This window comes from Crotalus tigris, unplaced genomic scaffold, assembly GCF_016545835.1.
Source record: "Crotalus tigris isolate CLP2741 ecotype Arizona unplaced genomic scaffold, ASM1654583v1 scf7180000024474.295514, whole genome shotgun sequence".
Lineage (NCBI taxonomy): Eukaryota > Metazoa > Chordata > Lepidosauria > Squamata > Viperidae > Crotalus > Crotalus tigris.
This window is the reverse complement of record NW_024100645.1, coordinates 18,510-44,365: the sequence shown is the minus strand read 5'-3', so window position 1 is coordinate 44,365 and position 25,856 is coordinate 18,510. Positions and strand designations below refer to the sequence as shown.

At 42.2% G+C, this 25,856-nt stretch overlaps 1 protein-coding gene across 10 annotated transcripts in view; it reads right to left on the bottom strand.

Moving 5' to 3' along the window:
- Nucleotides 1-1,086: 1,086 nt before the first annotated feature.
- The window catches only part of TTLL3 (tubulin tyrosine ligase like 3), a 36,572-nt gene continuing 11,802 nt past the window's right edge, over nt 1,087-25,856 (bottom strand). For 4 of the 10 annotated variants that reach the window (XM_039333364.1, XM_039333368.1, XM_039333371.1 and 1 more), the window contains 5 exons: nt 25,518-25,710; nt 24,040-24,188; nt 22,050-22,293; nt 18,725-19,160; nt 10,920-12,737 (listed from right to left, as the gene is read on the bottom strand). In XM_039333364.1, the coding sequence (XP_039189298.1) occupies nt 11,835-12,737; nt 18,725-19,160; nt 22,050-22,293; nt 24,040-24,188; nt 25,518-25,710 (1,925 nt within the window). In that variant the 3' untranslated portion in view covers nt 10,920-11,834. Of the gene's footprint in view, nt 6,207-6,441; nt 6,600-10,919; nt 12,738-18,724; nt 19,161-22,049; nt 22,294-24,039; nt 24,189-25,517; nt 25,711-25,856 lie in introns of those variants that run through there. The other 6 variants (XM_039333365.1, XM_039333366.1, XM_039333367.1 and 3 more) reach the window with 6 other exon arrangements.

Genomic DNA, 25,856 nt, shown 5'->3' with positions numbered 1-25,856 from the left:
TAATTCACTCTTAAATATTCTGAAAGGGACTTAGATCAGGCAACAGTAACTTTTTCAGCTGCTATTGTGCTGTGTTGGTAGATTAAAAATAACAAAATTGAAAATAGTCTAATCTTACAAGATGTCAGCATTTCATAAAACATTTTAATTAGTTTTCAGGATACAAATTACTTCAGAGTTGTCCTGACTAACATGTGCTCTGTGGATGTTGCTTGGATTAGATGTGATTATTAAGCACAAAAGGTAAATATTAATCAAGCGATAGAGTGAGAGCAATAAAACACAGTTTATTTTTCCTAGGCTTTTAATTATTAAATTTCAACTAAAGATATACAGCAGGAGCTTCCCCTAACATTCCTCATTTTTTTGCCTCTTTTATAATTTCTGGACACAGGCGTTAGCAAGTTTGTAAGTTTTGCAATTCTCATAAGTTGAAAATAAGTAGACATATTCAAACACATGGCTCCTATCCCTTCATTATTATTCTGTGGGAAGGCTCTGTGTGATTTGAAAGTTTGCCTTCTGCTAACATGAAAATTTTCTCTCCCTGTTTTGTAAGGGAGAAACGTGACTAATTTGGAAACCACTTGGTTGCCGTATGGACTTTGGACACAGGCTGCTAGCAGGGCCAGAGGCTTACCTTCCTTTACACAAGCTTTCCTCTGCAAAAACAATTGGAATCTTTGGCTTCTAGTCGGTGAGAAAGCTTTTAAAGTGTGATAGCCAGTACCTGGATATTTTTCATAAGCATTGCCCATACCTGTACAAACCTTATCCTGGGCACCAAGTTCTACCTTTTTTCTTCTGAAGTTCTGCTACAAGAAGGAACTTGTGTTCAGAAGTGGACAAGAAGCAGCAAATTATATATTGTCTTAGACCAGAGATAGGCAACCATGGCTCTTTTATGACTCATTGACTTCAACTCCCAGAATTCCTGAGCCAGCATGGCTCAGCTTGGAAACCTCTCCCTTTCCCCTCAGCATGGCTGGCTCAGGAATTCTGGGAGTTGAAGTCCACGAGTCATAAAAGAGCCGAGGTTGCCTACCCCTGAGACAGTGGTGGGATTCAGCCAGTTTGTACCAGTAGCTAATTTTTACGGCAGAACCAGTAGCTAATTTTTTGTTGCCCAGACCCAGAATGGACTTCTGGAAGCGGCATCCACACAGAGAACCGGTTGTTCACATATTTGAATCCCACCACTGGTCTTAGGCCTGATGCAACCAAGAAAATAGACAAGGGCACTTTTTTTTTTTTTTTTTTTTTGCTCATTGATGATGATAACACGTACTGGGAGAGCTTTGGAGCCGTTTCCCCAGGGAAAGGGAGCATTAGGATCATAGCTATTTATCTGACAGTAACATGAAGAAATGCAATACATCTGCAGATTCTTCTCCGCACCCAGGTATCCACTATAAAAAGTACAACCTAGAATTTATTTTGATAAAAAAAAATCACCTATTCCAGTTGTACATGCAGATGGTCTTCAGATACACTAGACTTGAGAGAATAAAGAGGAACTGAAATTTATCCTTGCAAATAGTGTTTGCAACATCTGGAAAAAAAATTTATATCAAGTATATGCAACTTTTGTTAGGCTGAAGATCTAAAATACTTGATCTTAGAGTCCCATAGACATACTTGGATAAACGAAGAATTGGGGGAGCCAAAATACAGTTCCAAAATTTGGTTGGGTTCTGCAAGTATATGTGGGAATTTTATTTTTAAAGTACCCTTATATTCCATATATACCAATGTAGGAGCCCAATTGCAGATACGTCAACCCTTGAATTTTTAACCAAAACACTATAAAATATATCACATGCAGATAAGCCAATTATGAAAATTAAAAAAATTTAAGGGTCAGCTTATCTGCAGTATGGCTTGTACGTGAGCACATACAGTAATGTGACGACTGCAATCCAGAAAGTGGCTTAAATTATGAATTAGAATGTATATAATGTCTACAAATGTATTGGCTTAATGTTGGAATCCGGTAACATCCAGAAGACCACAGCTTCCCCATCTCTTATTTTGCATAAATCTGGATGTTTGAGGAAGCAGTTCTGTTAGTTGTAAGAGTAGTTCTGTAAAGAATCGTGGACTAAAAATTACTAATCTAAAAATTACTAGTGTTCTAAGGCAGTGTTTCTCAATCTTAGCAAGTTTAAGATTTGTGGACTTCAACTCCCAGAATTCTGGGTGTCAAAGTCCACACATCTTAAAACTTGCTAAGGCTGAGAATCATTGTTCTAAGGAAATTTCTATATGTAGAACATAGACAGCTTTATCTCACACATACTGTAGTAAGAACTGCTAATGGAGAAAACATTACTAATGCTTGCTTCAGTTTCTGTTACTTTATATATAAATGATTATCCCATTTTCTTCTTTTTGATAGCACTGAAAAAGGTTTTGACTTGTTGGCTTTAAACATTAAAACTGTTCTCCAAGGATTAGACTAGTAGATTACAAAAGTAAAATTTATTGTTTTACAAAGAATTTACAAACCACGCTGTTACAAGACCTAAATGTAAATATGTTAAAAGTAAAATAGGATATACTTGACTGCCTAAAATACATAATTTATGGATTGTAATAAAATTTATAAATATATAAAATTTTTGGACTGCATTCTTTCCCATCTTAAGAAAAAATATGCATGCTTATAAAAATTTGAAACACTGAAATTTAGCAGAGTTGGGGGAGAGAGGAATTGCCCACTATATGACACAGGTTCCTTTTGTGCATGGTGCCAGGGCCAGTAGAAAATATATGGAATAATATTTATATGGAAATAGCATGCTAGAGTATGTGGGAACTTCACGCTCATTTATTTAAGAAGCAGTCTTGTGCCAGAGTAAATTAGTCCATCTGATTTAGTAATCTCTAACCCTGGATCTTAAGCTGATGAGAGATACAGTCCTACAGTGCTTGGAAACCTAAACTTAGGAATCACCAAAGCCATGATTATACATTGTGGCTGTTAATATCTCACCAAGATCACAAGCAAAAGACTATACAAGTCCCATCTACGGACATTTTGTAGACTGAATGGCTTCTGGAACTTTTTAGATACAAAATGTGTACTCCATTATGATCAGTTGGTTTCCTTCAGTCAAGAGATGAATTTAACGTCTGAGAAAGGCCTCGGGAGACCCAGTACAAATACAGTTACAGCCATAATCCAAGAGGGCGCAGAGTAGGTTATGGCCTTATCTCCACTCCAAGTCGTCATATTCTCCATGCAAAAGCAATAAAAGATATATTCTTAAGCCTTCAGTGGGGCTGAATATGCTCTGGTTAGTAAAGATTATGAATTACTCCCCCCAAAAAACAAAGGGGGAAAAACTCAAAATTCCATCTTAGCATGCATTACATAAACTAAATCAAAATTTAACCATACTTTGTTTGGTGAAGACATCAGTCAAAAGGTCCTATTAACCAAATTCTAAACAGGAAATGTGACCCCCCCCAAAAAAAACCCTAATCAATCAAATAAATCCACCAGCAAAAATTAAAATTAGCTACTGGCTTAAAAGAAAGCAAATTTACAATTATTTTTTCTTCCATGCTCAAATGTCCAATTGAAACAGAAATAACAAATTTTGACATTTACTACAATTTTGAGGATGACTAAATACAATAAGACAAAGCAATTATAGAAGCAGAAAAGGTCCCCAAAGTAATGAGTCTGAATTGCTGTTAAGGGCATCAATCTCTGGAGAAGATGCTGAGAAAGCTCTGAAGTGTTTAGAAAAGCAAGTGAGACTGGGAAGAACCACTTTAGATTGTTCTAGTAATGTTGGAATAATTTTGAAGGGGAAACACAAACAGATGGAGGAAAATCAAGGAAAAGAATATGCTGAGGCACAGGAACATATAGTTTCATGGACAACGTGGAGATACACTATTTAGAGCTTTCTAGATAAGAATAAACCTCAGATTGTGCCTCAAAATATGGAAAGTAACAGGAAGAACAGAAGTGAGGAAATTAGGCGCTCAGATACTGTTGTACTCCAATCTCATTCCCAGCCAATACGATGAATTATGGAAAGTTGGTAATTATAGTCCAGCCCAGCCAGTTTTTAATCTCTAGTGGAGCATTTCCATTTGTGGGAGCATATCCTAAACCAAGGGTCTTTAAACTTGGCCCTTTTATGACTTGTGGACCTCAACTCCCAGAATTCCTCAGCCAGGCACACTGGCTGAGGAATTCCGGGAATTGAAGTCCACAAGTCATAAAAGGGCCAAGTTTGAAGACCCCTTTCCTAAACTGAAACTATGGGACACCTGGTAAAAAGCATGATTATTTATAATAAAGTGGTTATTGAAACATTTCTAGCATACCCCAAAGTCTGTGAGTCATCTCACGTCTCAATGTCTTTCTGCAGCTAACCATTTAATAAACTTCATGGCACTCCAATTGCTTTCATTGTCACCAGAGAACAAGCTGAAGCAATCCAAACCAGTTCCCAACTTTCCATCCAACGTTATAATACCCAGGTAATGTGCTGCTGTGGCCAAATGGTATGTCCTACCAGGATCAATAGGTTGTATAATGTTACAAATGCATCCACTGTACTTGGCTACAGCACAGTAAAGCAGCCACATCTTTTCCCATTCTGGAAACAGGTATGTCTACTTTCCTAAGTCACAGACGAGTGCTGCGAGCGTGCTTCCACATACTCCATAACATTTTTTTCGGCATCACCATAGAAGCATCTCACAGCCTTGCCAGTTAGAAGTAACCAGATTGAAGCAGGTTGTACTCTTGAGGATAGTTAAGGTAGGCACAAGAACACTGGAGATGGAAAGTCATCTTTCCACCTTTAAGTACTGTAGATGATTTTCCAGGACGTATACTACTAATGTCATCCCTCTAAAGCAGTGTTTCTCAACCTTGCTGGCTTGAAGCTGTGTGGGCTTCTACTCCCAGAATTCCACAGCCAGCATGGAATTCTGGGAGTTGAAGTTCACACAGCTTCAAGCCAGCAAGGTTGAGAAACACTAACATCTGAGTTAAGGACACCATCTAAGGACATTAAAGTATTCTCAGAGGTTTGCCCTAATCTTCCCCATTATACTCCCATGAGTGCCACAACATTTTTTTTTAATGACAAAAAGTGTTTGTTTCCAATTCTTCACTGGCCTTCTCTGCAGATGCCCATTGTCTTAGTAGTGAATATCAGATTGTTATAGAGGAGTCAAAATGGCTGAAATATGTTTGTGTGTAGTGGATCTAAAGGAAGTAAGACAGAAGGTAAATATTGAGTAGAGTAGAAAAACAAAGGTTTCTGCGGAAGGAGGTGAGTAAGAGGAAACGCAGGGCCATGGAAAAAACATTTAGAGAGATGCATTTTGGCAAGATGGAGGACTGAGTTGGCTGCCTTGCACACAGATATATAGGCACATATAGTCAGTGATTATGTTGGCACATAAGTTGGGTGGCACCAAACAGTTTTTGTGAAATGTGCACACTGTTGCAGCAGGATGTTCAAAATAATTTTCTGTCTCCTCTTAAAAGAGTGTTTAAAAGCACCAAACCCACCACCACTGCTATAAAACTGCATAAAGTATTCATTAAATAATGCTAAAAACTGTTTTTAGAAGAACAAAGGATTTTTCTGAGTTGGTCCCTCTGTTGCAAGCACAGCCTGTAGACTGAATCTCGAATGTTCTTTTCCCCTCTTCTTTTGCTTCAATGGCCCAGATGTTGTTTTTTTTTTGCTTTTGACAAATTCAGTCTTATTATTCCCATAATAATTTCCCACAGTTTTCAGTCATTTCCCTTCTTTTGTGTCAAGGAGGAACGGAGTCACACAAAAAAAAAACCCCCACTTATTTTCCAGGACAAGCGAATGAGAACTTCAGAACATCCTCCAATCACAGGAAGAGAGCCACAGCAGGAACCGAATTCCCCTTTCTGAATGACAGTTATTTTTTTCAGACTCTCAGCACCAGCTGGGGGGGGGGGAACGTTAACCACTTAAAAAAAAAAAAAAAGCAAGGCTTTGGCCAAGCAAGGCAAATTTCCTAAGGGCAACTCACATGGAGCAACTCCTCCCTGTTTATCAGAATGAAGACACAGAATCAGCCGCCCGGGTAGAATTAGTCAATGCGGATTCAGAATCTTTCCCCCCCACACGAGGCAAGACAGACATCTGGTTGTCAAAAGCTGGTACAAGAAGTGGCAGCTGCTGCTGATCCTAGGCACATGGGTGAAGAAAGGATGAATGGTTACTGGATGGGGAGAAGAAAAAATTGCCCATGTGGGGGGGGTGACATCTTTGCAAGAGGCTGTAGTCGGAAATAGGTTTGGGCCATTCTCTTGATAGGTGGGGGTGCCGGAGGAAACCATCATTATTCGACATGCAGGATTAATCAGGAAATCTTAGGCACGAGGAATGCTCCCCTATGAGCACTTAAAGATTCACAATATACCTGAGCCGGGCAAGTGGTGACTGCTTTGCGGTAGAAGAATTTGGGAGTTGCAGGAAGTAAAGGCCCAACTCTGGAACAGCAACACAGCCTTTGCAAATTTGCCACAGCCTTTCCATCTCTGCAGAAGAGGCATGGGAGCCTGCAGGGAACAGCCAGGCCTGGAGAGGAACCAATAATACAGCACATGGGCTTACCGGCGAGTACCTGGATAGCTCTAAACCAGTGTTTCTCAACCTTGACAATTTTAAGGCATGTGGACTTCAACTCCCAGAATTCCACAGCCAGCAATGCTGGCTGTGGAATTCTGGGAGTTGAAGTCCACATGCCTTAAAATTGTCAAAGTTGAGAAACACTGCTCTAAACAGTGAAACATCCTTTCAGTGCAGCCGTTCAGTCAAAGAAAAACACAAAACTACAGAGCAGTTTCAGAAATTAGGGACATACCTGGGTCAACTCCAGTTTGCAACTGAAGAATGATGGTAGATAGTATTAAGTTATGTCCCTTCCCAAACTAATTATGGTTTAATTCACGCCTACTGGCAAACCATAGAGACAAATCTCTAGAGAACCTCCTCCAACCTCGTTTTGTCCAGAAATGGCTATTCCCAAGAATTCTGGGCATCGTATTTTCACATAGTTGGAGGACACCAGTTTGGGGAGTGTGGTGGAATGTAGTCTGGATTCCCAGAAGGCAGGGGTTGCATTCCAAAAGGGCAGCAAAGCTTAGTTTGGTTGGGAGAAAAAGAACGAAGAAGGCTCCTCCCTAACACTTCTCAGAGTATATATTCTGCATTGCAAATAGTTGCTTTAGTTTGGCAAGATTCTGTCTATTGGTGACAAACAATGAAGGAAACTACTTGGAAGTAATTCTACATATCTTTCTTGGTTCAGGGAACTTGACAGGGATGCAGTTCTAGGGGCTAAAAAGATAATTCTGGGAGATGAAGGAAAAACATCATACATGAGCCAAAAAGATAAAGGTTTTCCCTACCCCAGGGGTAGGCAACCTCGGCTCTTTTATGACTCATGGACTTCAACTCCCAGAATTCCTGAGGCAGCCATGCTGAGGGAAAAGGGAGAGGTTTGCAAGCTGAGCCATGCTGGCTCAGGAAGTCTAGGAGTTGAAGTCCATGAGTCATAAAAGAGCCAAGATTGCCTACCACTGCCCTATCCAGTTGTGTTTGACTCTATAAGGCATTGCTCATCTCCATTTCTTAGCCAAAGGAGCCAGTGTTATCCGAGGACATTTCTATGGTTCTGTGGCCAGCATGACTATACGCCAAGGCACACAGAACACTGTTACCTTCTCACTGAAGTTGTACCTATCTACTCACATTTGCATGTTTTCAAACTGCTAGATGGGCAGGATCTGGGGCAAGTATGGGAGCTCACATGGTGCTTGAGTCTCGAACCCAGGCTGACAGCTTTCCAGCTAACAAGCTAAGTGTCTTTAATCACTGAACCATCTACCCCCTTCACATGGGCCAAAGGGGCTCCCAAAAGACGAGGCATGCCAGAATTACATATTAATTACAAACCACAGGTTCTTTTTAAGGGGCAGGAGCTCTTCCAACAGCAGGTTTAAAATATCTTGAGCCTAATAAATGTTACGTGAACTCTAGAAAAAGGGAGTAATTTCTGATGAACACCCCAGTGAGATAACTGTGAGAGGAGGTGAGGGAGGGCCTTTTTTGCTTCAGACAGCTGAAACTCAACTGTAGCCGAGGTGGCGCAGCAGTTAGAGTGCAGTACTGCAGGCCACTTTAGCTGACTGTGTTCAGCAGGTCAGCAGGTTCAAATCTCACCGGCTCAAGGTTGACTCAGCCTTCCATCCTTCCGGGGTAGATAAAATGAGGACCCAGATTGTTGGGGGCAATGTAAATATATATATACATTGCTTACTGGTGTACACCGCTTAGAGAGTGCTTGCATTTAAAGCGGTATATAAGTCTCATAAATAAATAAATAAATAAATAAATAGTATTTCTATCACTGTATCTCAGAGATGGTGCTGCATAAGGGCTTGAGAATACAAACCAGTAAGAGTCTGAACTCAGTCACAACATTCATAGAGGTAGCAGATTTCTATAAAGAATGGATAGTTCTTGCCAACAACGAAAGCTCTCATTTTAGCTCGGGAATTTCCCACAAAGAATCAGTGGCTACTAGATATTTAGTTTAGAGGAGCCATTTACACATTATTGGGATAACAAATGAATCCTACAACAAAATACAAATAACTGGACAGCCATTTTTCTGAAATGGTATAGGGTTTCCTGCCTGAGCAGAGGGTTGGACTAGATGACCTCCAAGATCCCTTCCAACTTCTTCTTATTATTATTATTACTATTATTATTATTACCCTCACTTACCGACCATCCATTCAGCGACCTTTCAAAGTTAAGACAGTGCTGAAAAAAGAGACTTATGACTAGTCCACAAATTTGTGACCGTTGCAATGTTCCCCATCATGTGATTGTGACTCAGGTGTTTGGCAATCACAGCCACACATGTATACGATGTTCACAGATTTCCAGAGTCACGTGATAGCTATTTGCGACTTTCACCGCCAACTTCTGACAAACAAAGTCAATGGGGAAACTGGCAGGAACTCACAAGTCACATATGACATTGCATTTAACAACTGCAGGGGATTTGTTTAACAACCACAGCCAAAACTGACATCCTAAATCTGCATGGTCACATGACTCTTCCCTTTACAATCCTGCTGCCTACAAAGTTGCCAGTCCTTGTTGAGGTCTGTATTTGAGGAACACCTCTAATTTACTCTCAGATCTTCTCCTCCCCTTCTTCCCCCAGTAACATTTAAGCCAATATTTTGGGGCTCTTGGACATGCTTAGTTCTTCTTGGGTTGTTTCGGTTTTCTCTGAAGTTCTTGCCTCCAACATTGCTTTGGTATTTGCAAATTTCCCCCTCTCAATGTCTTTTAAGCAGAGCCCTTTCAAAAGTCCCTCATGAATTAAAAATTTTATGAGATCCCAATGTGCCACTGTTAAATGTGTGGGAACAATCATACTAGTATTTAATAAGCCTGCACAGAACTTTGAATTTAATTCTGAAAGGGGCCTCTGAGGGCAATAAAACATTCTTGTTCTAAAGAATTGCAGACAGCTGTTATATTTAGGTACCTACATATTTTAAAGCACCTTTTTGAATGAAATCTAAAGCACCACACTGATGAAATTCAGTTTTTGGTTTTGCCTTATGGAGCATGTCCACCAACATATCACTTAAAAGCCAAATATGGCTCTCATCAGACCAACACTCTCCTGCGTTTCAATGCATGTCCTTGGATGAATACTCAAAGTGGAACATCGTTGGTTCCAGAGAAGCAAAGCATGCGATCATTCTATAGAGACATTTCCCTTTATATTTTTATAACAATTTTATAATAGGTTTCAAAAAACAAAAACTCTTGTTTCAGGGTTAGAAGCAATGTGCTCTAATGTGTGAGAAGTTCTGGATAATAAAGGGGATTTTTAAAAGAATGGATTTGGGAAAAAAATGTGATGGAAATTGAGGATTTCATTTGCTTTTTGCAATTTGGTTGAAGGGAGTCTGAAAATAAAGCTTTCAGTTGACCATTAAAATGTTGAAATTATTCTAAAAGCTTAATACGGTCGTTTCTGGAAGTATAAAAAAAAAGCTCTAATCCTCAAAGAGCACAAATGTAAATGTGTCGATGCTTTTTTAAAATTAAACAAAGATAGAATTTGCTTCTTAACTACCCTGTACCTTTTAGAAAGGGCTCCCTTGTCCATTTTTTGAGTCTAATCTGGCCAGTTTTAAATACGGTTTGATGTCAACGCTGCTAACATTGGATGTTTGATAACCTGTGGAGAAGCAGTTTTGCTTCTTTAACTTGTGTGTTACTTTTAGAGTTAGAATTAGTTGACGCGGGGGAGGGGAGGAGGAAGAATGTCTCTCAAGGCTGTTTTGAAATAAGAAAAGATAAGAATTAGGCAGTTGTTGAACGGAAGGGAAACTTTGGCCTTCAAACTGATTGGAGAACATGATTTATGGCTGCTAATTGGAGGAGGAAGTTGTGTTTGAATATTAGGTGCTCAGGGGAGGGGAATTCAGATCTTGGCATCCACCATGTTCGTGCCAAAGGGTGCTGTACTAATAAAGAGACTTTAAGGTAAACAATGCCTCAAAGTTCTTTGAAGTATTCCCCTAATCGGAACCATGACATTTAATTTAAAAACTGGTATAGAAATGTGATGTTAACTATGCACGACCCAGAAACTGAAAAGCAATATTTTGCTATGTCAACTGCAAGATCAATCTGAGTGATTTAAAAAAAATAAAATAAGGACACTCAATCCTTACCATTTTTTCCTCACCTAAAACATCTGCAGTATAAAAAGTTTGTCAGCTCTTATTCTTCTGTTCTATCTCTCTGTCCGAAGCCCATTTCTACCCTTTTATAGAACTCTTATTCAATCCAACAGAAAGCACCTTTTACATGTCCTAGCATTACACTAGATATTAAAAAAAACCCTCCAGGATGCCCGTTCCTATTGGCATAGTTCTTACCCATATTCATCAGAAATCACCTTCCTTACATGCTAAACAGTACTGTGAGGCCAAGTCTGACTACAGAACAAGCATGCTGTGAATGCTCCAACAATGGAAGTTTTTAAGAAGAGTCTGGACAGCCATCTGTCCGAAATGGTATAGGGTTTCCTTCCTGAGCAGGGGGTTGGACTAGATGACCTCCAAGGTCCCTTCCAACTTTATTATTATTATTATTATTATTATTATTATTATTACTACTACTACTACTACTACTACTACTACTATTACTACTACTACTACTACTATAACCTGCTTGGCCCTGTCTATCTCAATTCACCATGCTGGCTAGCTTTTTTTCCTTTTGGGCAGCGAACAACTGATTTCTGATTTGCATTTGGTACTAGAAACATCCCTGCTTACATTTATATTTTTATTTTACTTATGTCAAGATTTATACTCTGCTTTTCTATGCAGGCACGTCCCTCAGTTCCTCATCTATGAAAACCTACGTGACCCTGGTTTTTTTCCAAGCTACCATGTAGTCTGGAGGTGGTGAATTAAGACTCTTTTATGACTTGTGGACTTCAACTCCCAGAATTCCTGAGCCAACATGGCTCAGGAGTTGAAGTCCACAAGTCATAAAAGGGCCATGGTTCCCCACCCCTGATGGGGTCCCTGGTTTCCTCATGTTTGTCTGACTCCTGCCTGACTCTTATTTCTTCTCTTCACACAGCTGCCAAAGATGGTCATCCTAACAGCTGTCCATTCACCCTGGCCTAGAGCTCACCCTGCTATTACACATCTCGGCCAGTTTTTTCTGTAAAAATCCTTTATTGGGAAGGAGGAGAGTTCAACTCCCAGCGACATGATTTCCTGTTTGCGTAGACCCAAAGAAGTGCTGCTCAGGCCCTATAGTTTGATTTTTGCCTACAGCAACCAGCCTGAGGGGAGAACTGCTCTTGGGTGCCGGATAGTTTTTGCCTCCCAGTGACAGTCGCCTTCTGATCATAGCTGCTCTAATGGCACCGAATTCCACCGTGGAAACTAAAGCTACCCCCCTGGGGGACGAAGGCTTGGAGGGCAAGGGTATGTTATGTACGAAGGAGTGCCCTAAGCATTGCAAACGGGCCTGCACTTTGGGCCTCACCGGATAGGAGGAAGAAAGGAGAGCACGAGAAACAGGCAGCTCACCAGAGACAGTATGGATTTCCTGCAGATGTAGCCTCAGGCCCGGCTTCCTACCTACCATACTGGTGAGCTTGGCATGATTGACAGTAGACTCCTGGGGGTTAGCAGTCAATTCCTGAGAGCTCGATTTGGCACAGAGCTGAGCTGGCTGTGTCACTTTACCTCCTGTTACGACCGTTGTCGTAGCCATACTGTGTGCCATCAGCACTCTTCGGTTACCGGGGTCTACTTTGAGCTTGCTGGGCAGCTTAAATTTCACCGAGCTTGAAGGAGCGAGTTTGCTAGGGGTGGGCTTCTCTTTAACTTTGTTCTCCTTCCCAGGAGCTCCTGGCTCTGTGGTCTTGTTGTTTGCTGCTGTCCAGCATGGGGTAGGTGCACGAGGAAGACTCTGGTTATTGCGCCGGTGAATCGATTTAGGAACTCTTTGCTGCTGTGGAGCATTGCAGCCGTTCTTGGTGTCAGTGGCTGGAGGGGGGCTTCTTTGGGGTGGAGGTTGAGGCTTCTTCACTGTGGATCCTTCTACCAAAAGGCTAATGCCAATGTATTGGGGAATCTCCACAGCAGCCTATTGTGAGAAGAAGAAGATGATGGGGTCAAAAGGAAGCTATTAACTTCTCCCGAGGGCAAGTAAGAGCAGGAGAAAATATCTAACTAACTGTTATGACCCAGGTGGTCAAGGCAAGGCAGGCCTCTATTGCTCTCAATAAATGTTCTAACAAATAGCCTTCCAACAACGGGTAAGGCTCCACCCCATGCTACTCTTAAAGGCAGCCCTTCTCAGTGCCCCAAACAACAACTCCTATATTACAAAGAAAGTCCACAGAGTAGCAGCACGCTCACAGAGCAAGGTCCAAGGTCTCAAGTTCAGTCCACTGTACACGAGGCAAACTGTAGTCCAGTGGTTCTCAACCTGTGGGTCGGGACCCCATTTGGGGTCGAACGACCATTTCACGGGGGTTGCCAAACAACGCAGTCCGCCATTTTTTTCCCCCTTTTCCTTAGCTGTACTACTCCCTTTTATTCTATTGGCTTTCGAAAGCCAATAGAATAGACTCTCTTGAATAGAGTCTGGTTCTATTGGCTTTCAAAAGCCAATAGGAATTGTCCAGGCTGTCTCTGCCCTGCTGAGCCCGCCAAAAGTCCCAATCTGCAAACGGTGCTGCACCAGTTGAGTAGTCCTCGACTTACGACCGGTTGAGTAGTCCTCGACTTACAACCAGTTGGGGGTAACGGCATTAAAAAGGTTGAGAACCACTGCTGTAGTCCATCAGGCAAAGTCAAGGCCCAAGACAAAAGACAGTCTTCAAGGCAAAGGCAAAAGGCAGGAGTCAAAGCCAGGGCAGGGTAAGCCAAAACAAGCAATTGTTCTTGCCAAAGACTAACTCCCCATGGCTTCTCCTTAAGTCAATCCACTCCAGGTGGCCCTTGTGAGGAGGGTTGGGATGACCTCCTCCTGAGTAATCTCACAGTCCTTCTCTGAGCTTGCCTCTGTGCCCTTGGATCAAGTGGGGGAGGCAGCAGTTCCTCAACAGGGGATCTGCTGCCTATCAGTATCACTGCCTGTCAGCAGCTGATCCTTCCCTGTGTCTGTGAAGGCAGGCGGTTCTTCCATTGGGTTGACCACCTCCTTCAATGCCTGAGGAGCATTGGATTGTCCTCAGTTCCAGGCTTCTCCAAACATTCCAAGGGAGATGTGCCATTCCTGTCAGACAGTCCTGTTTCCAACTCCTGCTCCTCCTCCTCCAAACCAGGGTCTGATGGGACCATGACACAACTATTTAGTCTGTTGCAAACAATAGTAAGGAAATATAGCTGATCTCCATACCACAAGTAATTAAGGTAGGATGCAGGACTTCACTAATGTTATGTAGATACAGGTACTTCTTGACTTACAACCACATCCAGGCCCGGAGTTTTGGTTGCTAAGCAACGCAGTCATTGTGCCAGTCATCACATAACCGACTCAATTTTATGACCACTTTTACCACGGTTGTTAAGCAAATCATGCAATTGTTAAGTGACTTACACAGTCATTAAGTAAATCCAACTTCCCTCATTGGGATTGCCAGCTGGGAAGGTCACATATGGTAATCAAATAACCCTGGGTCACTGCAGCCATCATAAATGCAAGCCAGTTGTCAAGCACCCAAATTGGAATCACGTGACGATGAGGGTACTGCAACGGTTGTAATTTCAAGGATGGTTCATAAGTCACTTTTTTTCAGCACCGTTAAAATCTGGACAGTTAATAAAAAAAATGGTCATATGTTGAGGACTACCTGTGCTCTATAAAGCATGAGTAAAGGGAGATTAACAATTGTGCAATAAACACCAGGATAGTTCCAGGTAGATAATTCCAGAATTATTTCCTACAGATTCTTTTCAATTTCAGATTCAGAAATTATTTTTGGAGTATGGTGGAAGGAGGTTGGTCTAAATTTTAAGCAAACAATATTAACTTTGGTATTTTGCATTTCAAAGATTTATATATGAAGAAAAGGTACGGAATAGCAACTCCCTCTCCTCATCCATGTATTTCTAGATGTACTTCAGAGGACCCCCTCAACCTTCAAGTCACGTTTCACAGGTATACATGAAGAAAAGGAGAATTTAAACCTTCTGTTACATGAATAGGATGTTTATGGTTAGCATAGTGCTAACTATGGTATTTTGTATTTCTGAACAATAAAAGAGAAATATTATGTGTCCTGATAATACACTTCAGTGAGTACACGATTCAAGTCTAAACAAACAAAAATATGCAAGTGATTGTGCAAAATAGGAATTTCATGCTGAATATTGCGCCTTTAGAGAATGTGAATGGGGAGAGAAGAATGGCTAGATGGCTGGGACAAGCAAACAAATACCTTACAGTACTGATCAAGATCCATACTCTATATAGATAAGACACATACATTTCTCTAACCAAAACAACAAACAAAAGAAAACCCACTAGGACTGAGTAGTGCATTTTACAATTCTGCAAGATCAAAAAATGAAAAAGCCAGTTTCAAGTAAAATTAATCTTGTATCTAGACCAGTGGTTCTCAGCCTGTGGGTCAGGACCCCATTTCACGGGGGTCGCCAAACAACGCAGTCCGCCATTTTTTTCCCCTTTTCCTTAGCTGTGCTACTCCCTTTTATTCTATTGGCTTTTGAAAGCCAATAGAATAGACTCTCTTGAATAGAGTCTAATTCTATTGGCTTTCAAAAGCCAGTAGGAATTGTCCAGGCTGTCTCTGCCCTGCTGAGCCCGCCAAAAGTCCCATTTTGCAAACGGTGCTGCACCAGTTGATAGTCCTCGACTTACGACCGGTTGGGGGTTGCGGCATTAAAAAGGTTGAGAACCACTGATCTAGACACAACCAAATATGGAAGCAGTCTATTCATTTTGCTTGGAAATGATGAAAACATAAAAGGTGTCATGTTCTGTTGTGTGTATTGTACCATTAAAACTCAATAAGAGACCCATTCTTTGAGCCTAATGTTCCCCTCACAGAAACAACAAAAATTTCACCCTTAGTTAACCCTTATAAAGCAAATATGTAAATGTTTATGACCACTCTGAAATATGAATGGCGCCTAAATATGTTTCTGATTTTCATTCTAAATAAGAGTAGTTCTCAAGAATCGAGTTCTTGAGAAATGCAGAAAGAATTTAATCTTTGGGACAGAAAACAAGCACTACCCAGTATACAGATCTCAAACATCTGGATTTTTTTTTAAAAAAACCATGTATGCATATATGATTCTGCCTTTGTTAATGCCCAGCCGGAGAAGTTTATCCTAGATGCTAACTCACATGGTCTCAGAATGGGCCACAGATACAATTGCTTTTGGCTCAAGAAATAAAGCAACACAACACACATATACACACACACAATGTAAGCAGGGAAAACAAGCTGGACTCATTAAAAAAAAACACCTTCCACCAATAAACACAACAGTTTCACCCCTCTGCTACAATTATATCAGTATGAATTTCCCTGACTATTCCTTGGGCTTTGTTAGATAATGAAGCAAAGGAAAGAAGGCTCAACTGGCTAAGCAACCGGAGTGTGGGGAAAATATATTTATTATTTATTAAATTGATATGTCACATATCTCGCCAATAAAACAACTCTGGGCAGCTTACAAAATGGTAAAAGAATAAATATAAACAGTTAGAACAGTGGTTCGCAACCTGTGGGTCGGGACCCCATTTGGGGTCGAACGACCATTTCACGGGGGTTGCCAAACAACGCAGTCCGCCATTTTTTCCCCCTTTTCCTTAGCTGTGCTACTCCCTTTTATTCTATTGGCTTTTGAAAGCCAATAGAATAGACTCTCTTGAATAGAGTCTAATTCTATTGGCTTTCAAAAGCCAATAGGAATTGTCCAGGCTGTCTCTGCCCTGCTGAGCCCGCCAAAAGTCCCATTCTGCAAACGGTGCTGCACCAGTTGAGTAGTCCTTGACTTACGACCGGTTGAGTAGTCCTCGACTTACGACCGGTTGGGGGTCGCGGCATTAAAAAGGTTGAGAACCACTGAGTTAGAATTAATAAGACTTAAATAAGGACTAAAGAACTAAAAGGGGACAGACAGCATGGGGTGGAGGCTTCTCTCTTATTCTGTCAGCCACCCCCAGCACCGAGCACCATAGGGCCAGGCCAGCTGGAAAAGCCAGGTTTTCAGGCTCTTTCGGAAGGCCAGGACCCTGGGGGCTGGCCTCACTTCTGAAAGGAAACAGGTGGGGGGCCACAGCAGAAAAGGCACTTCTAGATCCTGCCAGCCGAAATTCTTTGGCAGACGGGATCCAAAGAAAGCCTCTTCCGCTGGAGTCAGCAAGGTGGGCCAATCCCATTGGGGCAAGATGCCTCCTCAGAAAACTGGGACCCGTGCCATAAAGGTGCACTAGTGCTCTACTTCCCGTCTTCATTGGGTTTTTTTTAATTGTTATGATTTCTATTGCAGTGAGGAGGAACATTTGTGCAGGGGGAACAGCAAAGCCACCTCCAGTGCCACATGAAAAAATACGTCACCGTGCCATCTTGATTTCAGGACCAGGATGAGACAGAAATTTCCACCAATCGGAAGCCGCCATCCTACTACTTTGATAGTGATTGGTGGGACATGGAGAAGACACCCAAGACACAGTGAACTACACACTCAAACCATTTGTTTAGTAACTGTTTGAAGTTACAATGGCACTGAAAAAAACAACAATTTAGGACAGCTTCCACCCTTACGACCGTTGCAGTATCCCTATGGTCACGTGTTCAGAATTTGGATGCTTGGCAACTAGCATGTTCATCAACAATTTGGACGAAGGGATAGATGGGGACCTCATCAAATTTGCAGACGACACCAAGCTGGCAGGAATAGCCAACACTCCAGAAGACAGGCTTAAGATACAGAAGGATCTGGACAGACTTGAACACTGGGCACTAACTAACAAAATGAAATTCAATGGTGAAAAAAGTAAGGTTCTACATTTAGGCAAGAAAAACCAAATGTACAGGTATAGTATAGGTTGTCCTTGCTCAATAGTAGTAACTGTGAGAGGGACCTCGGAGTCCTAGTAGACAATCACCTAAATATGAGCCAGCAGTGTGCTGCAGCTGCCAAAAAGGCCAACACAGTGCTACATTAACAGAGGGATAGAATCAAGATCACATGAAGTATTAATACCACTTTACAATGCCTTGGTAAGGCCACACTTGGAATACTGCATTCAGTTTTGGTCACCACGATGTAAAAAAGTTGTTGAGACTCGTCTAGAAAGAGTACAGAGAAGAGCGACAAAGATGATTAGGGGACTGGAGGCTAAAACATATAAGGAACGGTTGGTAGAATTGGGTATGTCTAGTTTAACGAAGAGAAGGACAAGGGGGGATATGATAGCAGTATTCCAACATCTCAGGGGCTGCCACAAAGAAGAGGGAATCAAGCTATTTTCCAAAGCGCCTGAAGGCAGGACAAGGAAACTAATCAAGGAGAGAAGCAACCTAGAACTAAGGAGAAACTTCCTGACAGTGAGAACAATTAATCAGTGGAACAACCTTCCTCCAGAAGCGGTGAATGCTCCAACACTGGAAGTTTTTAAGAAGAGATTGGACAGCCATTTGTCCAAAATGGTATAGAGTTTCCTGCCTGAGCAGGGGGTTGGACTAGATGACCTCCAAGGTCCTTTCCAACTTTACTATTATTATTGTTGTTGTTGTTGTTGTTTATGACGGTTGCAGTGTCCCAGGGTCATGTGATCAGCTTTTGCAACCAAAATTCAAGGGATAAGCCAAATTCACTTAACGACTATATTATTAACTTAACAACTGCCACAATTCACTTAACAACCCTGGTAAGAAAGGTTGTAAAATAGGGCAAAATTCACTTAACAACTGTCTTGCTTAGCAACAAAAAGATGGGGCTCAGTTGTGCTTGTAGGTCAAGGATTACCTGTACCCTGAGTTGCAAAGGTAGAACCCCAATTAGGTAAACCCAATATAAAGAGAATCAACCTGGAAAAAGTGAGGTAAGCATTCCAAGGAATTTAATGAAGATGGGGACACTCACCTGTTTATAGATGAGCTCAAAGTTTCCTGTGTTGCAGTTGCGATCGTATTTGCGGTCAATGACCACACGCAAAGTATCTTCCTGCACACTGGCACACAGTCGGGTGGTGACAGATGTAGAGGCTGCCATGGTGGGGCTGGCATTGATCTCAATCAGCCACGGCTGATAGTTTTCTCCAAAGAGAAAGTCTGCCCCATAAAGCTCAAAGCTGTTTTTGCGGAACTCCACGAGGTCCTGAGAGGTCTGTATGGCGTGAATGATGGCCGCCTTCATGCCAGGCACAATCACCTTAGACCAGGCCTCTGGTGCTCCCATTTTCCGCAGGTGGATCTGGAATTGATCAGACGACCACATGTTGTCTGGGGGAAGCTCAGAATGGCGGTTTAGGGAATTCTCATAATGTTTCTGGATGGAGTTATTGCACAGGTGGATGGAACTGGGGTGAAGAAGATGAAGATGGGATCAATAACTGGCACCAGATCATATGCCAAGGATTTTAATACAGGATATATCTACTAAGCCCAGCCCATAAAAACTCCTTATTGGGCACATAGGAAAGGTCCTTCTCCTGTCTGGATCTGAAACTCTGGAACAGGGGTCTTCAAACCTGGCCCTTTTATGACTTGTGGACTTCAACTCCCAGAATTCCTCAGCCAGCATGCCTGGCTGAGGAATTCTGGGAGTTGAAGTCCACAACTCATAAAAGGGCCAAGTTTGAAGACCCCTGCTCTAGAACATACTTTCTTTGGAATTGGGATCAGTTCTCACTTCCTTTGTTTTCTATTTCTATTGTTATTTATCTTATGATAAGTGTAATTTGATGTTCATAATTATTATATTTTATGTAGGGATCCTTGGTGCTTTCTGAGCTTGGTAATTTTCTTGCAGGCATTTCATTACCAAACTAGGTAATGTCATCAGCGCATATTTAATTTATTATACCCCACCTTTTATTACTTTTATAAACAACTCAAGGCAACAAGCACGTCTAATACTCCTTCCTCCTCTTATTTTTCCCACAAGAACCACCCTGTGAGGGTGGGTTGGGCTGAAAGAGAGGGACTAGAGTGCCAGAGGTAGGCAACCTTGGCTCTTTTATGACTCGTGGACTTCAACTCCCAGAATTCCTGAGCCAGCCGTGCTGAGGGGAAAGGGAGAGGTTTGCAAGCTAAGCCATGCTGGCTCAGGAATTCTGGGAGTTGAAGTCCACGAGTCATAAAAGAGCCAAGGTTTGCCTACCCCTGGACTAGACCAAATCTACCTAAACCAGTGTTTCTCAACCTTGACAATTTTAAGGCAGGTGGACTTCAACTCCCAGAATTCCACAGCCAGCGATGCTGGCTGTGGAATTCTGGGAGTTGATGTCCACATGCCTTAAAATTGTCAAAGTTGAGAAACACTGACCTAAACTCATTAGATGTTAATTAGCTTTGTTTCATTCTTTTGATTTCTTTTTGTTGTTTTTATTCTGCCTTTATTACTTGTAATTATTCTATTACTTGTAATAAACTCTAGGCAGTGAATATACACTCCTCCTCCTCCTCCTATTTTCTGCCACAACAACAATCCTGTGAGGTTGGTTGGGCTGAGAGAGTGACTGAACCAAGGACAACCAGCCAGCTTTCATGCCTACAGCCAGTCTAAAACTCACAGTCTCCTGGTTTCTAGCCTGGATCGTTAACCATTAGAGCAGTGGTTCTCAACCTGTGGGTCGGGACCCCATTTGGGGTCGAATGACCATTTCACGGGGGTCGCCAAACAACGCAGTCCGCCATTTTTTCCCCCTTTTCCTTAGCTGTGCTACTCCCTTTTATTCTATTGGCTTTTGAAAGCCAATAGAATAGACTCTCTTGAATAGAGTCTAATTCTATTGGCTTTCAAAAGCCAATAGGAATTGTCCAGGCTGTCTCTGCCCTGCTGAGCCCACCAAAAGTCCCATTCTGCAAACGGTGCTGCACCAGTTGAGTAGTCCTCGACTTACGACCGGTTGAGTAGTCCTCGACTTACGACCGGTTGGGGTCGCAGCATTAAAAAGGTTGAGAACCACTGCATTAGACAAACTGGCTCTCTCTTTGTAGTAGAGTTGAATGGCACTCTTTGTAAGAAAAGCAACAAATTGTACTAATATAAGAAAATTACATTATACGTAATACAAGTTCAATTTTGAAAAATCAAGTAAAGCAAACAGATACTGGAAGCAATGTCCTGTCGAGCCACATCAGTGATCTACTTATTTCTGTAAGTCTGCCATAATAAATGAGAATAGTCTTCTAAGAGTTAAGCGAGGAGTCCTTCGAAGTTTTAGCACTATAAAAGGCAGAGACAACCTTTCTGCCACAGTTCTTTGCTTTAATATGTAGGCTTTTTTCTTGGTTTCCCCCCCCCTTCTTTGCATTCTCACAAAATAATGCTCCTCTCAACCAATATTTACTTACTCATTCTGCTATGAAATACTATTAGATATTATTTATAGCTCTTTTTTAAAAAAAATCCTTCAACTATATCTACTTCTCAAGTGAGCTTTCAGGTCTATATTGAATTGATACTCATTTTCACACCTAGTATTTTTGTGTTCCCCCCCTCCCCCCCATTTCTAGTCACCCCATATGCTTCTTTTCCTTGCCCTTTCTGTAAGGCAGAGGTCCCCAACCTTTTGGGCACCAGGGACCGGTGCCATGGAGAAAAGTTTTTCTGGGGCCAGAGGGGGAGTGGTTTTGAACACTGCCTGCATCCTGAGGATGGAGCTTTGCTTGTTTGTGTAGCCCACTTGCTGGCATGCTGCCGACCGGTGCTGGTCCATGGACTGGAGGTTGGGGACCCCTGCTGTAAGGGACAAATCTAATAACGTACTATTTCATAGTTGCTGTTCAGTAAATTTTTCTGTACGAAGGACCCAGTTTAATGACAATAGGATAAGTCACTGGAAGCATATGACTATATGAAGCTGCCCATGCTAGAAGCAGAGCTCCAAAGGTTTCATATAGACTCCCCCAAACATAATATTTACTCTGGAATAACATAAATAATCCTGAATATTTTAACGGGACATTAAGACAGTGAATAGATTAATCCAGGGGTCTTCAAACTTGGCAACTTTGACTTGTGGACTTCAACTCCCAGAATTCCTCAGCCAGCCCTCAGCGCTGGCTGAGGAATTCTGGGAGTTGAAGTCCACAAGTCTTAAAGTTGCCAAGTTTGAAGACCCCTGGATTAAACCAATGTTCTTAATGACATTGCCACAAAATCTCATGGCTTCTTCTTGCTCCTATGTGCATCCACACATGGAATAATATAAATGACAGAGTCAACAAGAAGACAAACTCACGTATCCAGATTGTGTAAGGAAAAGGGCTGTGTAGAGAAACGGATGTAGCTATGTCGATAGAACCATATAGTGAGCGGATTCCAATCAGTTACCAAAAACCATTGCCGTAAGTCAAACTTGGTGCCAAAGATGAGCAGGGGTGTCTCGATGTATTTCTGCACCACCCATTTGCCATCCTTGACAATCATGGGGTCACAGTCCACTAGTTTCACAATCTCCTCTAAGCGGTCCATGCACATGATGCCTGTCAGAAAATTTGATTTATTTATTTGATCTATATCCTGCCTTTCTATATTTATTTACATGCTTGCTATTTTGTCCACAACAACAACTCTATGAGGTAAGTTGGGCTGAGAAAGAGTGACTGATGCAAAATCACCCAGCTGGCTTTCATGACTAAGATGGGACTAGAACTCACAATCTCCTGGTGATTGGTCCAACCTCACCCAACTAGCTTTCATGCCTAAGGTGGGACTAGAACTCACAATCTCCTGGTGATTGGTCCAACGTCATCCAACCAGCTTTTATACCTAAAGTGGGACTAGAACTCACAATCTCCTGTTGATTGGCCCAAAGTCACCCAATTAGCTTTCATACCTAAGGTGGGACTAGAACTCACAATCTCCTGTTGATTGGCCCAAAGTCACCCAATTAGCTTTCATGCCTAAGGTGGGACTAGAACTCACAATCTCCTGGTGATTGGCCCAAAGTCACCCCACTAGCTTTCATACCTAAAGTGGGATTAGAACTCACAATCTCCTGGTGATTAGCCCAAAGTCACCCCACTAGCTTTCATGCCTAAGGTGGGACTAGAACTCACAATCTCCTGTTGATTGGCCCAAAGTCACCCAATTAGCTTTCATACTTAAGGTGGGACTAGAACTCACAATCTCCTGGTGATTAGCCCAAAGTCACCCCACTAGCTTTCATACCTAAGGTGGGACTAGAACTCACAATCTCCTGTTGATTGGCCCAAAGTCACCCAATTAGCTTTCATGCCTAAGGTGGGACTAGAACTCACAATCTCCTGGTGATTGGCCCAACGTCATCCAACCAGCTTTCATGTCTAAGGTGGGACTAGAACTCACAATCTCCTGTTGATTGGCCCAAAGTCACCCAATTAGCTTTCATACCTAAGGTGGGACTAGAACTCACAATCTCCTGTTGATTGGCCCAAAGTCACCCAATTAGCTTTCATACCTAAGGTGGGACTAGAACTCATAATCTCCTGGTGATTGGCCCAACGTTACCCAACTAGCTTTCACGCCTAAAGTGGAACTAGAACTCACAATCTCTCAGTTTCTAGGGCCAGTACTTTAACCACTACACCAAACTGGTTCTCTGACGAGTACTTAAGCTAGCTAACAAAATGTTTGAAAGGTAAAAGCAGAAGGTATAAAATTAAAAGCATAAAATCAAAATTAATACTAAAGAAATCAATTAAAAGCATGATAAAAGGGAAGTGCCTTTATAAATTTTGTTCAAATACTTTGTGCATGCCTTTTACCGAATGCCGCATTCATCTTATTGGCTGTAATCATTCACAATAATGCTTAAAATCCAAATCCACAGTTAGTTACCAGTGCAGCATATTATTTACAAATAATCTGGATCAAGAGCTTTGGGAAACCAGATGGCCGTAAAGTTGAAAAAGCCAAAATTAGGGTTGGCTGATGTCTGTTGACATTAAATTACACGGAATTGTTCCCACGCAACTTTCAATGTTCTTTACCAATTATGTGGAAATACAAAATCCGAGTTCGGATATCACACTGAGCCATAATATGGTTTTCTTGGTCTTAGAGTCTCATGCAAATTCATCTAGTATAATGGTTTCTTACCTAACATGCCATGGTTAAAGAATGGCTTGGTATGATACATGAATCCAGCCCCAAAAAAATCTACACAGACTGAAGCATCTCCCAACTGCTTTGTCAACTCCATCTTCTCAAGGTATTTGGGTTATTTCATCTGTGTCCAGTAGACTTACCTCTGCCACGAGACTTAGCTCCTGGTTTGACAATCCAGATGTTCCTGTCCCCTTCCATGTCCAACTGTGGGGTGACTTTTTGCAGTCGTTGCAAGATATCATCACAGCGCTCAATGAGGCCCTCTGTCTGTGTCATCTGGGCCCCTTCGCTGTAATGACAAATACTTGACCCAATAGCATGACCCAATGCCCTTCCATGGTCGTAACCTGTGCCAGGGAGAGAGAACCTATGGCCTATGGATTGCAAACAGCTTCTGAGCCCCTAGAAATTGTGTTACTGCATTACATTTGAGGACAAGCCATCAAGAAACAACAGCAGAATGTGTACCCAGAGTCACTTGTTAGTGAGATAGGCCAGAGCTCCCCAGCCTTTCTGGCTTGGTGGCCCGGAACGAAAGGGAAGAGCACAGAAATGTGCATGCGCGGCCCATGCACAGTGGCAGTGCTAGTGCATGCATGCTCAAGCAGGCCGTGCACACCCACAGCGGCGCACTGGTATCCGTGCACATGCGCAAATGGGCCGCTGGTACCCACACAAACAGACCGCTGGAGCCCGCATGCATCCACAAATGGGCCACTGTGGCCCACACACATGCGCAAATGAGGCCATTAGTGCCCGCACGATGGTACTACCGCGAGTGGGGGGGGGGCTCGCCAACTATTCTCATGGCCTGGTGGCCAAGAGGCCACAGCCTGGTACCGGAATGCAGACCATAGGTTGGGGAGCCCTGAGGGAGGCGACATATAAATGTAATAATAAATAAATAAATAAATTCCTAACATGTGGAGACAGAACAAAATAAGAAAATGTATTATAAACTGTTCACGTTAATACACTGAAAGTTCTCATGCATCTCCCTCAACAGGAAAATCACTGGAAATCAGTCCCAGGGCCTCATCAGAAATCACTGTTTCCCTACCGTAGCCCTCAGTTGTCAGAAGGCTGCCCATCCTTGTCCTTTTCAGTATTAGCAAGTATTTGTTTATTTTTATTTAGAGGAAGTCCTCGACTTACGACCACAAGTGAGTCTAAAATTTCCATTGCCAAGGGAGGTGCTTATTAAGAGACCTATGTCTCATTTTATGACCTTTTTGCCACAGTTGTTAAATGAACGCACAGCAGTTGCTAAGGGAATCTGGCTTCCCCCATTTGACGTTGCTGGTCAGAAGCCAACCGGGAAGGTCACAAAGGGTGATCACGTGATCCCGGGACGGTGCAACCATCAGAAATACATGCCAGTTGCCAAGCGCCCAGATTTTGAACAGGTGACCAGGAGAGGCTACAATGGTCCTAAAGAGTGAAAATCAATCATAAACCACTTTCTTCAGCGCTACTTTAACTTTGAACAGTTACTAAGCAAACGGTTGTAAGTCGAGGCATACTTGTGCAGTTGCAGAAATGAGATCTATTGATTGCAGAAACTGGTGGTTCCCCCCCCCCACACACTTTACCCCAAAGTTGAAACTTTTGTGCTTACTGGGCGATCTGATAGTAGCTGTGCAGAAAGTCCTGCCAGTGTCCTTTTGACAGCTGCATGGCAGATCCCGATTCTCGGTCGATGTCCTGATGTTTCAGGCTGCTCAAGTGCTCCTCGCAAGCGTGTATTGCTGTCTCAATCAGCTGGGCTGAGAAATTGGCCCCTTTCTTGTGGCGGATGCGATGCTTGGCTTCTAGAAGTGAAAGATTAGTGACCCAACGATACTGGGTATGTGACAAGGGACAGCCTGAGCACTGGGGTCAAAAAGGCAAACTGGTGGAAAGCCAAGATGTTTTGTTTTCTATCTAAATATTTCAAGTCACACTGGGCTGCTGATGA